General features: G+C 43.0%; 1 protein-coding gene across 1 annotated transcript; it reads right to left on the reverse strand.

Annotated features, from left to right (window-relative positions):
• Positions 1–12,777: 12,777 nt before the first annotated feature.
• On the reverse strand, positions 12,778–14,148 carry LOC121262701 (trichome differentiation protein GL1-like). The gene is made up of 3 exons (XM_041165289.1): positions 13,922–14,148; positions 13,677–13,806; positions 12,778–13,489 (listed from the first exon to the last, which is right to left on the reverse strand). Exons 1-3 carry the CDS (start codon positions 14,055–14,057, stop codon positions 12,778–12,780), a joined length of 978 nt encoding a protein of 325 aa, XP_041021223.1. The 5' UTR covers positions 14,058–14,148.
• Between the last annotated feature and the right edge of the window lie 727 nt (positions 14,149–14,875).

Genomic DNA, 14,875 nt, shown 5'->3' on the forward strand with positions numbered 1-14,875 from the left:
TTAAGTAATGGGAATAAATCCCTTAAAGTTACCCTGCTAATTTTTTTCGAACGAGTCCGAGAAGAATTCTTCTTATTTTCTCTAGCCTTATGCCCTGTCTGGTCGCACGCCGAGTGTCCGTTACCATTTGTAAACGTGGCAACACCATGTCGATTACACATCTGTATTGAAGGGTGCCCCTTCGATTTCTGCATTATGGCTCCATTTTTCATGGTCATTAATTCTCCACATAGTATCAATAGATATGTTCTGCTGCGATTGCGATAATCAAGTGATTCTGGTTCTCTGGGGAAGGCGCGTGGTGATACGTGGAGTTATGGCGCCTTGTGAGTGCAAGCGTCAACCCCGCCTATATAAGGACCCTCCTCTACGCTAGGAAAACCATTATACTCACTGTCTTTTTTATTTTATCATGCGACTCTTGCTCTGCTGCTTGAGTTCTTTGTTCCTTTGTTTTCCTTCGCTTTTCTTCCAAAGTTACTTTGCATTTTCTTATATCCGTCATGGCTCCGACGAAATCTTTACACCTTAGTGGGTGATGGGTCCTCTAATGGCACTCCGGCCGCTGCTGGCTGTGGTGGTCTGAGCGTTAGAGGGTGGAACCATCAATCCATTGTTGTTGGGGTCCTGGACCTTTGTTCTCGTTCTTACCTTTTTATTTATTGTGCCTCACTTGTTCTCGCCCTTTTTCGTAGGGCTTGGCCTTGGTTGAGGCATTCTCCTTCCTCTTTGCGCCCTCCACTTCCTTCCTTCGTGGATCCATCAACCCTCGAAGAGTGTCTTTCACGTTGATAAAATTGTTAGCCTGGTCCATGAATTCCCGCAATGTCACTGGAGTCTGTCTGGCTAGCTCTGCCGTAAACTAGGAGCGTGGCCAGACTCCTCCCAAGAACGCCGCCAAGGCTATTGTCTTGTCTTGGTCGTTGGTGGTCATACGCTCTCTATTGATCCGGGCTAAGTAGGACTTCAGGCTTTCGTCCTCTGTCTGTTTGAGGGTGAGGAGGTACGTAGCCGGACGCCGCCTCCTCCGATTGGACATGAACTAGGTTAGGAACAACCTGGCTAGCTCACCGAAGCTGTCCACCGATCCAGGTGCCAGTGACCGGAACCATAAGTGGATCAGATTTGGGTTGTCACATACTCATATATGTTTCTCGTTTTTGGAATATGGGCCCATCAACCCAACAATTACTTTAACTTCTCACGCCCAACCCAACAAAATGGGTTGGGCCATGAGGACTCACGCTCTGTTTAGAATTACATTGTGAACACGCGTTGGGCCAATTTTTTTACTGCTATAGTAGCTCCCATTGATTTTCAATTCTTTTTTTTCTTTGAAAGAAATTCTATAGAGATGTTCGGCGGTTCAAAACCGGCTTGCTCAAAGAGTGTCTTTTGCGTAGATAAAGTTGTCATCCTGGTCTATGAACTCCCGCAATGTGGCAGGAGTCCGTCTAGCTTGCTCTGTTGTAAACTGGGAGCGTGGCTAGACTCCTCCCAAGAGTGCCGCCATGGTAATTTTCTCGTCTTGTTCGTCAGTGGTCATACGCTCTCTATTGAACCAGGCTAAGTAGAACTTCAGGCTTTCGTCCTCTATCTGTTTGGTGGTGAGGAGGTACGCAGCTGGATGCCGCCTCCTCCGATTGGACATGAACTAGGTTAGGAACAGTCTGGCTAGCTTGCCAAAGCGGTCCACCAATCCAGGTGCCAGTGACCCGAACCATACGTGTGGCGCCCCCAATCCCCCTTATATAAATACACAGGGATTGAGATACCAGGATGGTGACAACACGGTCACACATCCCAACGAAGTACCAGTGTGTGTACATGCAACAGTGTACAAATAAAATAACGCAGCGGATAGTCAACTAAGTACCAGAATTTATTTACAATCAAACATCAGTAAAAATTTAAATAGCAGTTATACATTCATCCATAAAATATATTACAATAGTTTTCAAATAAACAAGCGAGTGATCCCAGATCACTCCTCAGGCGGAGCCGTCTCCTCAGGCTCGCCCTCCTCCTCCTCATCTGCATCAAAATCTGCGTTACCACAAAATGGTATCGCAGGTAAGTATGACCCAAAATAACAACGTAATATAAAATGCATTAAATGCAACTAACATGCATGCACATGAAAAAAATATGCATTTTACTCAACACATTATTTTTCCCGAAAATAATTATTTCAACACACGCCAAAATCCCATTTTGGCCCAAAATCCCATTTTGGCCCAAAATATCCGTAAAACATTTTTCCAGAAAATGATTTACCCAGAAAACCAACTCGCACTATTTTCCCAGAAAATAGTGCATTAATTCCATATGCACCATGCATTAATTCCATATACACCATGGCCTCCCCTATGGACCATCCGCACGTCCTGGCTTCGTAGCGGTGCTCAGTTCCGCGCCTGGCGCGTACATGGCCAAGCACCCACACTACGCAACAAGCGATGCCCAGTTCCGCGCCCAGCGCGTACGTGGCCAGACATCCTCTAGTCCCCGCCAGCAGAAGGACCACGGAGTCGGCACGAGACCATCTTGTCCGATCCCATTGTCGCCCGGCGACAATCCAGTGGACGTTACTCAGTATATTCCGCTCCCGAGTAACCAGAGGAGCTCCACCGAGTTAATGCCCCATCTCGGCTCGGGGTCGTGATACACACGCACCCAAAAATATTATCACATAAAAACCTAGTTTTCATAAACACATGAACATGAATGCAATACACGAAAACCCAGTTTTCCTTTACAAACATGATCATGTGTGCCAAATGCAATGTACATGAACCAACACAATATCCAAACCAACAATTACCAATCCAATCAAATCCAACGAAACAACTCCAATCACAAATCCATCCGACCCCCGAACTCCTCGGACTCAGTCCGGCATGCCAAATAAATACAGTGAAATGGGTTAGTGCAAAAATACATTTAAATTACGAAAGTTCTTTGGAGAAATACTTACAATGCTATATAATAATTTTCCGAGGATCACGGGTGCGCTCGAAGTGGAAAAATAGCTGTCGAACAGTGTAAAATACACTGTGGCCGTGGGTCACAGATACCCACTTTTCAATGGTGACAAACGAAGACTCAAATTTGATAGAGTAGGGCCTAGGGAGGTCGGTGAAGCTAGTGGTGGTGGTGGTTTGCCGTGGGTGGCGGCGCAATGGGCGGTAGAAGACCAAAATACCCAAATCGGAAATGTAGATGGTGGAGCTTCACCGGTGGCGGATCGGAGGTGGGGTTGGGTCCAATGGGTTGCTAAGAGGTCGAGGATGAAGTGGTGTGAAGATGGTGGCCAATGGTGGTGCGACGGCGACGCTGGAACGAAAGTGACGTCGCGGCTTTGAAGGGCTACTGGTGGTTAACGGTGGCGCGAATGGAGTTGAGGTTGGTGGGGTAAGGTCGCCGGCGGCTGGCGAACCAAATGGGGTGGGCGGTGATGGTCACGGCGGCGGGTTAGGTATGGGCGACGGACGCACGGGAGAGAGGGAGAGCGGGCTGGGCTTCGCGTGGGAGAGAAGGAGAAATAAGGAGGAAAAAGAAAAGAAAGAAAAGAAAATGAGAGGAAAGAAAAATGGAGGGAAAAGAAATGAGATCCAATCCTCATAACTTGGGTCACAAAAATGATCCAACGGAAACGATTTCAAAACCTCAAGTTAAATAAAATAATTTAAACGTAATGGTAAAGTCAAATTGAAATAATTAAATCCCACAGTAATTAATTAAATATGAAAAAAAATTTACATGCACAACAATAAATAAATATTAAGAAAGCACATAAAAATTAATTTTCACCAATTAAAAATCCTAAAAATAATCCAATTAAAATCCAATAATTTTAAAACAAGAGAATAATTTTTGAATAAAATAAAAATAATACTTCAATAAAAATACACTAAAATACGGGGTGTTACATCCTCCCCCCCTTAAAAAAAATTCGTCCTCGAAATTAGCAAGGTCAAACATTAAACCAAGACAGGATCAAGATTCAACCGAGAGCATACTTAGAACATACCGTCAAAATCAATCAAACAAGTACGGATATTGCTCCCTCATGTCGGCTTCTCTCTCCCAAGAGAAATCTTGAGCCAACGGATCACCCCATGACACTTTCACCATAGGTATTATCTTGGACCTTAACTCTTGCTCTTTCCAATCCACGATCTGTGTTGGGGCAACTTCATAAGTAAGGTTGGGCCGCAGTTGAATGTGTTCGGGATCCACAAAACGTGGCTCTTGCTGTCCAAAACTCTTCTTCAATGAGGACACATGAAACACATCATGAACATCCCCAAAATAATCTGGCAAGGCAATTCTATATGCAACAAGCCCAACCTTCTCTACGATCTGAAAAGGGCCAACATATCTTGGACTAAGCTTTCCTTTCTTACCAAAGCGCTTAACGCCTTTCATAGGAGAGACTTTAAGCTAAACCCAATCACCTTCTTCAAAGGATAAGTCTCTTCTTCTTGTATCTGCGTAACTTTTCTGGCGACTTTGCGCTTCAGCCATCTTCTTCCTGATAAATTGAACTTGATCCTTCATTTCTTGAATTATCTCAGGCCCAAACAATTTGTTCTCGCCAACTTCATCCCAACATAAAGGCGATCTGCACTTCCGTCCATATAAAGCTTCATACAGGGCCATCTGAATGGAGGAATGAAAACTGTTATTATAAGAGAACTCAATAAGCGGTAAGTGATTCTCCCAACTTCCTTGGAATTCCATGACACAAGACCGCAACATATCCTCCAGAGTCTGAATAGTACGCTCTGATTGGCCGTCCGTTTGGGGGTGATACGCCGAACTAAACTTCAATTTAGTGCCTAATGCTGCCTGCAAACTCTTCCAGAAATGGGACGTGAATCGCGAGTCCCGATCTGACACGATACTCTTGGGTATTCCATGCAAACGCACTATCTCCTTGACATATAACCGAGTCAACTTACCCAAAGAGTCAGTATTATTAACAGGCAAGAAATGGGCACTCTTGGTCAACCGATCCACAATCACCCAAATGGAGTTCTTCCCACTAGGAGTCCTCGGCAAACCTACCACAAAATCCATAGAAATATCATCCCACTTCCACTCCGGAATAGGGAGAGGTTGGAGTCTACCAGCAGGTCTCTGATGCTCAGCCTTCACCTGTCGGCATGTGCCACATTTCTCAATAAACAAAGCGATGTCCAACTTCATTCCTTCCCACCAGAAATTCTTCTTTAAATCTCTATACATCTTCGTGCTTCCTGGATGAACCGAATAAGGAGCCGCACGAGCTTCTGCTAAAATCCGCTCTTTAAATTCAGAATCTCGGAGAATCACTCTACGATCCCGAAACCGAAGAATGCCATCCTTATCCAAGCTGTAATGCAAGGGTCCTCTAGACTTTCTGACTCTTTTCCTAATAGCCAACAAATTAGGGTCCCTTCTTTGAAGAGTCTTTAATTCTTCAAAATCCACTACTCGGACATCCAAGACTGAAGATAATAATTCTTCTTGCTGTGAACTCTCGATAAGAAGTCTCCTCATTCCACAAAAGAGAGAGTCCACATCTGATGATTCTGCTTCATCCACTTGTTGTGACTTCCTACTCAAGGCATCAGCGACTAAATTTGCCTTTCCTGGATGATACTTGATTTCACACTGATAGTCGCTAATTAGCTCTAACCACCGTCTTTGCCTCATGTTTAGATTCTTCTGAGTAAACAGATGCTTCAAGCTCTTGTGATCAGTATAAACTTCACAGGCTTCGCCATACAGATAATGCCGCCAAATCTTAAGCGGAAAAACTATTGCCGCCAACTCCAAATCATGCGTGGGATAATTCCTTTCATGAATCTTCAGCTGACGAGATGCATAAGCAACAACCCGTCCCTCTTGCATAAGAACGCATCCCAACCCGAATTTGGATGCATCACTAAAAATCACAAATGACTTGTGTGGCTCCGGAAGTGCCAAAACAGGTGCCGTTGTCAATCTTCTCTTCAACTCTTGAAAACTTCTCTCACATTTGTCAGACCATACAAACTCAGTATTCTTCCTAGTCAAGGCAGTGAGAGGTCCTGATAGTCGAGAAAAACCTTCCACAAATCTTCGATAGTAACCGGCAAGTCCCAAGAAACTTCGTATCTCACGAACTGTCGAAGGGCGAGGCCACGACAAAACAGCTTCTACTTTACTAGGATCTACAGCCACCCCTTCTTGAGAAATCACATGTCCAAGAAACTTAACTTCTTCTAACCAAAATTCACACTTGCTCAACTTAGCGTACAATTGATGCTCTCTTAATTTCCCAAGTGCCAGACGAAGGTGACAAGCATGCTCTTCCAAATCTCGAGAATAAATCAAAATGTCGTCGAGAAACACCACCACAAAAGAATCCAAGAAAGGCCGAAACACCCTATTCATCAAATCCATAAAAGCAGCAGGGGCATTAGCTAACCCAAAAGACATCACCTTAAATTCATAATGCCCATACCTCGTCCTGAAAGCAGTCTTGGGCACGTCCTTATCTCTTATTCTCAACTGATAGTACCCTGACCTCAAGTCAATCTTCGAAAAGATAGCCGCTCCCTGAAGTTGGTCAAACAAATCATCAATTCTCGGTAGAGGATACTTGTTCTTAATAGTCACCTTGTTAAGCTCCCGATAATCTATACACATTCTGAGGGTACCATCTTTCTTCTTGACAAACAACACGGGCGCTCCCCATGGTGAAGTACTAGGCTGAATAAATCCCTTGTCGACCAGTTCTTGCAATTGAGTCTTCAACTCTTTTAATTCAGCTGGTGCCATGCGATAAGGTGCTTTATGCACAGGAGCCGCACCAGGTTCCAAATCAATAACAAATTCCATATCGCGAACGGGAGGCAATCCGGGCAAATCATCTACAAATACATCAGGAAACTCGCCCACAACTGGAATATCTACTAACGACTTCTTCTCAGATCGCGTAGACACGACTTGGACCAAAAAAGCATCTGCTCCACAAGCTATATCTCTCCTAGCTTGAATTGCTGATATAATTGTTGGTTTTGCCTTCAACTTACTTCCCGCGAATTCCAAATAATCATCATCCGAGAGTTGAAAACCAATTACCCGACTTCTACAATCAATATTTGCTGAATATCGATATAGCCAATCCATTCCCAAAATTATATCAAATCCCAGCAACTTGAATACAATCAAATCTGCATCCAGTGTCCACCCTCCAAAATCCAAAGGACAACCTAAAGCAACTTTAGAGCACCACACCATCTCACCATTTGGAAGTGCCACTACTAGAGATTGCGATAAAGGCCATGACCAGATTACACATCCGTGCAAAAGTGTCAGACACAAAAGATCGAGACGCCCCGGAATCAAACAAAGTACATGCATAGAAGTCATATAGGCGAACTCTATCTGAAGCAAACACATCCACCAGACAATTCCAAAAAATCCAACCATATCAAACATTAAATCAAATTAAAATAATTAAATGCATACCAGTAATAACCCCAGCATCGTGGGTCTCTGGAGCTCCATAATCCACATCACCAGGGGTCACTGCATAAACCCGAGCTTGTACAAACGGTCTCTGGTTGCCCCTTCCACCTCGTCGACCTCCTCGCGCTCCTTGCCCTCCTTGAACTTGACCAGGACACTCCCGAGCAAAGTGACTCGGCTGGCCACATCTAAAACACTGAATTCCTCTCTAGCCGCAGTCACCCTCATGGGCTCTATTGCACCTGTTACAAACTGGAGCTCGACCTCCAGCACAAACACCGGTGGTCGTCTGCGAACGGGCACTAGTCCTTTGCACGAACTTATGAGGCGACCCGGAACTACTCCCTTCACCAACGTAACTCCGCCTCTTCTGACCCGAAGGGGAACCTACTCCAAAGCTATTTTCCCGTTCTGCAATGCTGGCTAAATCCACTAACTCTTGAAAATCCTTAATCCGAAGGCAGGCCACTTGTCTACGTACCTCATGGCGCAGACCCTCCTGGAAGCGCTCGACCCGCAACTCCTCCGTAGTAATGAGGTGAGGAGCGAACCGTCCAAGCTCCATAAATTTTCTTGCATATTGCTCAACAGTCATGCCTCCTTGAACCAAATTATTGAACTCCCGAGCCTTTTGCCTTCTCACTGAAACAGGAAAAAACCGGTCATCAAACTCTTTCTTGAAACGCTGCCAAGACACAGCAGCCAAGGAACCCAACTCCATTTCTAATAATGTCCGCTTGGTCTCCCACCAATTTGCCGCTTCACCTTGCAGCATATAGCTTCCATATAATACCATCTGAGCCTCCGTGCATCCACAAACTTCAAATGTTCTTTCCAAATCTTGAATCCACCTCCTAGCTCGCATTGGGTCCTCCTCCCCAGTGAAGGCAGGAGTCCTATGCGTTAGGAAGCGCTCATAGGGGCACCCCACTTGGACTCCTCTACTTGAATCTCCTTGCGGCGGTCGGAAATTCTGTTGAAGAAATTCTGTCATTCTATTTAATGCTCTTGCCATAACATAATTTCCATCACCTCTAGGTAACTCATCTTCAGGCACATCAGCTTGCCTTCTTGGTCTCACCATAGTCCTATCATAGAGCATTCTCCAACCCCGCTTAAATCCAGATAAATCATACTCAACCAAAAATAAACACTAATTAAAGCGATAAATAAAATAATTCAAATAACATCAATTAACATAAAATAACATAGCAATAAACTCATAATATAAAATAAATAACTTAACTTACACCACTTAAACAAAAATTTTATTATTTTAAAATAATTTTCTGGTACTATCCTAAGGGGCATGTGGTTTTACCCAGAGCCGAACTGCTCTGATACCACCTGTGGCGCCCCCAATCCCCCTTATATAAATACACAGGGATTGAGACACCAGGATGGTGACAACACGGTCACACATCCCAACGAAGTGCCAGTGTGTGTACATGCAACAGTGTACAAATAAAATAACGCAGCGGATAGTCAACTAAGTACCAGAATTTATTTACAATCAAACATCAGTAAAAATTTAAATAGCAGTTATACAGTCATCCATAAAATATATTACAATAGTTTTCAAATAAACAAACGAGTGATCCCAGATCACTCCTCAGGCAGAGCCGTCTGCTCAGGCTTGCCCTCCTCCTCCTCATCTGCATCAAAATCTGCGTTACCACAAAATGGTATCGCAGGTAAGTATGACCCAAAATAACAACGTAATATAAAATGCATTAAATGCAACTAACATGCATGCACATGAAAAAATATGCATTTTACTCAACACATTATTTTCCCCGAAAATAATTATTTCAACACACGCCAAAATCCCATTTTGGCATAAAATATCCGTAAAACATTTTCCCAGAAAATGATTTACCCAGAAAACCAACTCGCACTATTTTCCCAGAAAATAGTGCATTAATTCCATATGCACCATGGCCTCCCCTATGGACCATAAGCACGTCCTGGCTTCGTAGCGGTGCTCAGTTTCGCGCCCGGCGCGTACATGGCCAAGCACCCACACTACGCAACGAGCGATGCCCAGTTCCGCGCCCAGCGCATACGTGGCCAGACATCCTCTAGTCCCCGCCAGCAGAAGGACCACGAAGTCGGCACGAGACCATCTCGTCCAATCCCATTGTCGCTCGGCGACAATCCAGGGGACGTTACTCAGTATATTCCGCTCCCGAGTAACCAGAGGAGCTCCACCGAGTTAATGCCCCATCTCGGCTCAGGGTCGTGATACACACGCACCCAAAAATATTATCACATAAAAACCCAGTTTTCATAAACACATGAACATGAATGCAATACACGAAAACCCAGTTTTCCTTTACAAACATGATCATGCGTGCCAAATGCAATGTACATGAACCAACACAATATCCAAACCAACAATTACCAATCCAATCAAATCCAACCAAACAACTCCAATCACAAATCCATCCGACCCCCGAACTCCTCGGACTCAGTCCGGCATGCCAAATAAATACAGTGAAATGGGTTAGTGCAAAAATACATTTAAATTACGAAAGTTCTTTGGAGAAATACTTACAATGCTATATAATAATTTTTCGAGGATCACGGGTGCGCTCGAAGTGGAAAAATAGCTGTCGAACAGTGTAAAATACACTATGGCCGTGGGTCACATATACCCACTTTTCAACGGTGACAAACGAAGACTCAAATTTGATAGAGTAGGGCCTAGGGAGGTCGGTGAAGCTAGTGGTGGTGGTGGTTTGCCGTGGGTGGCGGCGCAATGGGCGGTAGAAGACCAAAATACCCAAATCGAAAATGTAGATGGTGGAGCTTCACCGGTGGCGGATCGGAGGTGGGGTTGGGTCCAATGGGTTGCTAAGAGGTCGAGGATGAAGTGGTGTGAAGATGGTGGCCAATGGTGGTGCGACGGCGGCGCTGGAACGAAAGTGATGCCACGGCTTTGAAGGGCTACTGGTGGTTAACGGCGGCGCGAATGGAGGTGAGGTTGGTGGGGTAAGGTCACTGGTGGCTGGGGAACCAAATGGGGTGGGCTGCGGGACGGCGGCAGGTTGGGTATGGGCGACGGACGCACGGGAGAGAGGGAGAGCGGGCTGGGCTTCGCGCGGGAGAGAAGGAGAAATAAGGAGGAAAAAGAAAAGAAAGAAAAGAAAAGGAGATGAAAGAAAAATGGAGGGAAAAGAAATGAGGTACAATCCTCATAACTTGGGTCACAAAAATGATCCAACGAAAACGATTTCAAAACCTCAAATTAAATAAAATAATTTAAACGTAATGGTAAAGTCAAATTAAAATAATTAAATCCCACAGTAATTAATTAAATATGAAAAATAATTTAAATGCACAACAATAAATAAATATTAAGAAAGCACATAAAAGTTAATTTTCACCAATTAAAAATCCTAAAAATAATCCAATTAAAATCCAATAATTTTAAAACAAGAGAATAATTTTTGAATAAAATAAAAATAATACTTCAATAAAAATACACTAAAATACGGGGTGTTACAATACGTTGGCTGACCCCTTCAGGGTTAGCGGGAATGCTCTACAAGTTATTTCCCTAGGGAAGCCATGCAGCGTCATGTGAGCCCTAATGGTTTCTAGGTGCTTGATGGGGTCCCTTCCTCCGTTATACATCTCCATAGCTGGGACTCTAAAACTTTGGTGGTGAAGGAACCGCCAGTACTTCCTCAATATAGGGCAAGCTCGTGCTCGTGAGCAAATGGTCTACCGTTGACGACGTACCCACTTTCCCTACTATTTCCTCATATTTCCCCTTAAGGCTGCGAAGCTCGTCCTCCATGTTTTTCTACTCATCCTTGTTGAGTCCTGCATGCGATCCTACGTGCTCAGTGTCGCTGGACCTTGCCCCGCCATCTTGCTCCTGTTTAGGTTTTTTTTAGTTCCTCGTTCTCTTTACGGAGTGTCTCTACTTCGCCAGTTAGTTTCGTCACCCATTCCTCCATGGTTTTCAACCTAGCTTTCAAGGCGTCTCCCATATCTCCCCTGAGTTGTTCAGAACGGACATGAGCATGGCATGCAAGATCTATTATGATCCCACAGACGATGCCACTCTTAATGTCGTGTTTCGCACACTTTTGGGCCAAGCTCTGACAACTCAGGGCTATGCACAAGGTAGAAAAAGTATGGCTTTGAGAGGGCGGCATCGGGCACGGGTAACCTCCGATGCCAAAGTTAGTAAATATTCTTGGAGTATAGTAAATAAGTAAAAGAGTCTATGAATCAGAGAGATATTCTCGTTCCTGGGATCTGCTATTTATACCACAGACCTGGGGAGCAGATAATCCTTACTATCATGACGTCCCGGTTCTCAGTACTATTCCTTGTGTTAGAATCTTTAAATACGGCGTGGCTCTGCTACGGCGTCATTGATGTGGTGTGTTGCCTCGGTTATAGAGCCATTAATGCAGCGTGGTTATTTGATTTCCTTCTCTCAGACTTTCTTCCTCCTAGTCCATTCATGTTTTCTCTGTCAGTAGATCAATGGCTCTCCGTATATCACGCCTATTGTGTGGGCGGGCACTTGAGGACTGGACACTACTCGAGGGGTTCTCATATCGACGAGTCTCATCCTCTGCAGCACCATCCCTCCTACAGGTCATGTATAGAGGAGTTTCCTCTTGGGTTGGGTTAATGGCATTTTCGTCTAGGCCGGGCTTGATGGGGTATTTTGGGCTTCGTGGAGAAAATCACCTTACAGATATCATCCCAAGAGAGGGCTTCTATTTGTGATATGAGGAGACCAATATCTTGAGGGGCTTGTCTCATGGTTGATTGTTATGAGAACATGATTATGTGGAGGTTTTGCAAGTAATGTTCAGATCAAGAAGAGGGATGGATTAGGTAAGTGAAAAGGAAAATGGTACTAGAAGGGACTACAGAGGGGGGAGAGGCTCCGTTTGGATAGTGAAAGTGTTTCATTTTATCTCATTATTACAACTTTTCTAAATTTTCACCAAAAATATAATAAACAATTCAACTTTTTTAAATCTTAAAATAATAATAATATTACAAAATAATATTCTAATAATATTTTATTCAATTTTCAATTTTCAATTTTCATCTCAATTCATCTCATCCCAACTCACTATCGAAATGGCAACTTACTCATATGGAGAGAGCTGCGCTTGCAAATCACTTTTTCCATCCTATCTTATCAAAACAATATATAAGAAGTTGTGCAAATCTAGCACCTTTAAATGCCAAACATAATTATTTAGGACGAGTACGCTATTAGCTTGCAAAAACTCAAAATTTAGGTGTAAGCAACTTTAGCCAGTCGGAGAACAAAATGTCTATATCATCCCCAAGCTGCCAGCCATCATTTGAATCTAGAAACAATGGCTGGAATAAATCTGCAGCAGAAACCATATTATAATTATTATCAGGTTGGTCGCCTTCAGCAGTACTGCTACTACTACCAAAGCCGCCATTAATTGTTCCCGTAATTTCTTGCGATAATGGAGGATTAAGAAGAGTGCCGCCGCTATCGCCTTCGATCGCGTTTTTCAGCTCGTTTATATTAACGTCACTGCGCTTCGCGAAATCGGAATCAAGCACGTTGCAAAATTCCTCCGAACTAAAGTCCATAATGAAGTTTGTCGGCGTGATTTCTATTTCCCCGGACGTTGATGACAGCGGCCCGGCTCTTGATTTTGATGGTTCTAGCTTGGGTTTGGTTAAGCCGGCTCCGGAGAAAGGTCCTGTTAATGCCGCGTTCTTCATGTCTGGATTTAATTGAATGACGTCTTCCTTCACTTGCTGCAGCTGCGGACCGACACCACAGGACAGCGCCGCCCCACCCTGAAGATCAACCCTAATGTCTGGCTTTTTGTCAGTAATCTCAACAGACCTTGTTGATGGGAACTGATCTCTGGCCTTCTTGGCTATATAGGAGTTCCAGTAATTCTTGATTTCGTTGTCTGTTCTTCCTGGTAGCCTCCCTGCAATCAGAGACCATCTGCAAATATTGCGTAATAATGCTGGATCAGTAGTAGTGTTGGATTGATATAAATATGGGAAATGATATTCCCACGGAAGAAATATCACCGATGAGTGCAGCGCTACTGCCCTATAAATATTTATCAGAAATATAATTCTGATTATAATTACGAAGTATAATCTATTAAGGACAAAAGTAGTAGTACCTGTTGCCTAAGAGCTTGTGCAGCCTAATGATTAGTTCTTCTTCATCTTCTGAAATGTTCCCTCTCTTTATGCCTGGTCTAAGATAATTCATCCAACGAAGTCTGCAACTCTTTCCACATCTCTTGAGCCCTGCACCAGACATCCATCAAAAGTACACATGCATATATAATATGTCCGTGGGTTAATTCTTGGAACTTGAAATAACTCATGCATGGAATTTTAGGATCGATTTCTCAAGTAGTACCTGTTTGTTTGGCAAGGTTACTCCATTTTCCTTCTCCATGGGTTTCGACATAATCTACGAGGATTTCGTCTTCCAGAGCAGACCATGCTCCTTTGGTTAGTCCATCCTCCGAACTGATTCGAGGACTTCTGCCCATCTCAAGACTAGTGTGTTTTTTTTCCTCGTACGTGATGTTTCTTGTTGCGAGACAAAACAGTAATCCTAGTTTGTTGGGGGAGGGTTCTGATCTTTTTTTTTTTTCCCAAATGTTTGGGAAGGTGTCTGATCTTTATAGATGGGCGTGTCCTTTTTCTTCTTTCTTGTTTGAGTTTGCTGCTTACATCTCATTACAAAGAAAAATATCGATCAGATGAGTTAATTATATATATATATATATATATATATATGATGAAAATGACTATTTACAATAAAAACAAATTTATTTTGATAAAAAATAATTATTTTCCTAAGAAATAATTGATTATAACTAAGCATCTTTTAAGAATGTCTATTTTTATTTTTATTTTTTTTAATTTTTTTTTCTTGATCTAATTAAATTCTTCTATTTATTATTTATATATTACATATTTAATAAGAAAAATAATTAAAAAAATTATATATTATGTAGAAATGATGAGCTTTTGTTTATTATTGGAAATAAAAAGAGAAAAAGGACAATGATGTGATCTATACGGAGGTTCGACGAATTTCCGCCTTTAATAAGCATTTATGGTGAGATACTATTTTGCTGAACAATTTTGGGGTATATATTCCGTCGACGACATTCTATTACTGTTGTTGAAAGAAATCGTACGTTGATCGCGTTACTATGTTTAAAAAGACTATGTACCATGTTTTGAAAGGCTATGTCCTATGTTTCAAAAGACTATCCTAATTTGATATTATGCATGGCTGTCACGTACACATCTGTCCTTCCAAAATGATTTATTATTTTTCTCCCAAGCGAACGTTTCA

The sequence above is a fragment of the Juglans microcarpa x Juglans regia genome, chromosome 4S, assembly GCF_004785595.1.
Source record: "Juglans microcarpa x Juglans regia isolate MS1-56 chromosome 4S, Jm3101_v1.0, whole genome shotgun sequence".
Classification (NCBI taxonomy): Eukaryota; Viridiplantae; Streptophyta; class Magnoliopsida; order Fagales; family Juglandaceae; genus Juglans; species Juglans microcarpa x Juglans regia.

Coding starts and splice junctions, on each gene's coding strand:
- LOC121262701 (XM_041165289.1), bottom strand. CDS start 14,057: ATGGGCAGAAGTCCTCGAATCAGTTCGGAGGATGGACTAACCAAAGGA. Junction 13,807..13,921: donor TAACCTTGCCAAACAAACAG/GTACTACTTGAG, acceptor TGTCTGGTGCAG/GGCTCAAGAGATGTGGAAAG. Junction 13,490..13,676: donor CACAAGCTCTTAGGCAACAG/GTACTACTACTT, acceptor CAATATTTGCAG/ATGGTCTCTGATTGCAGGGA.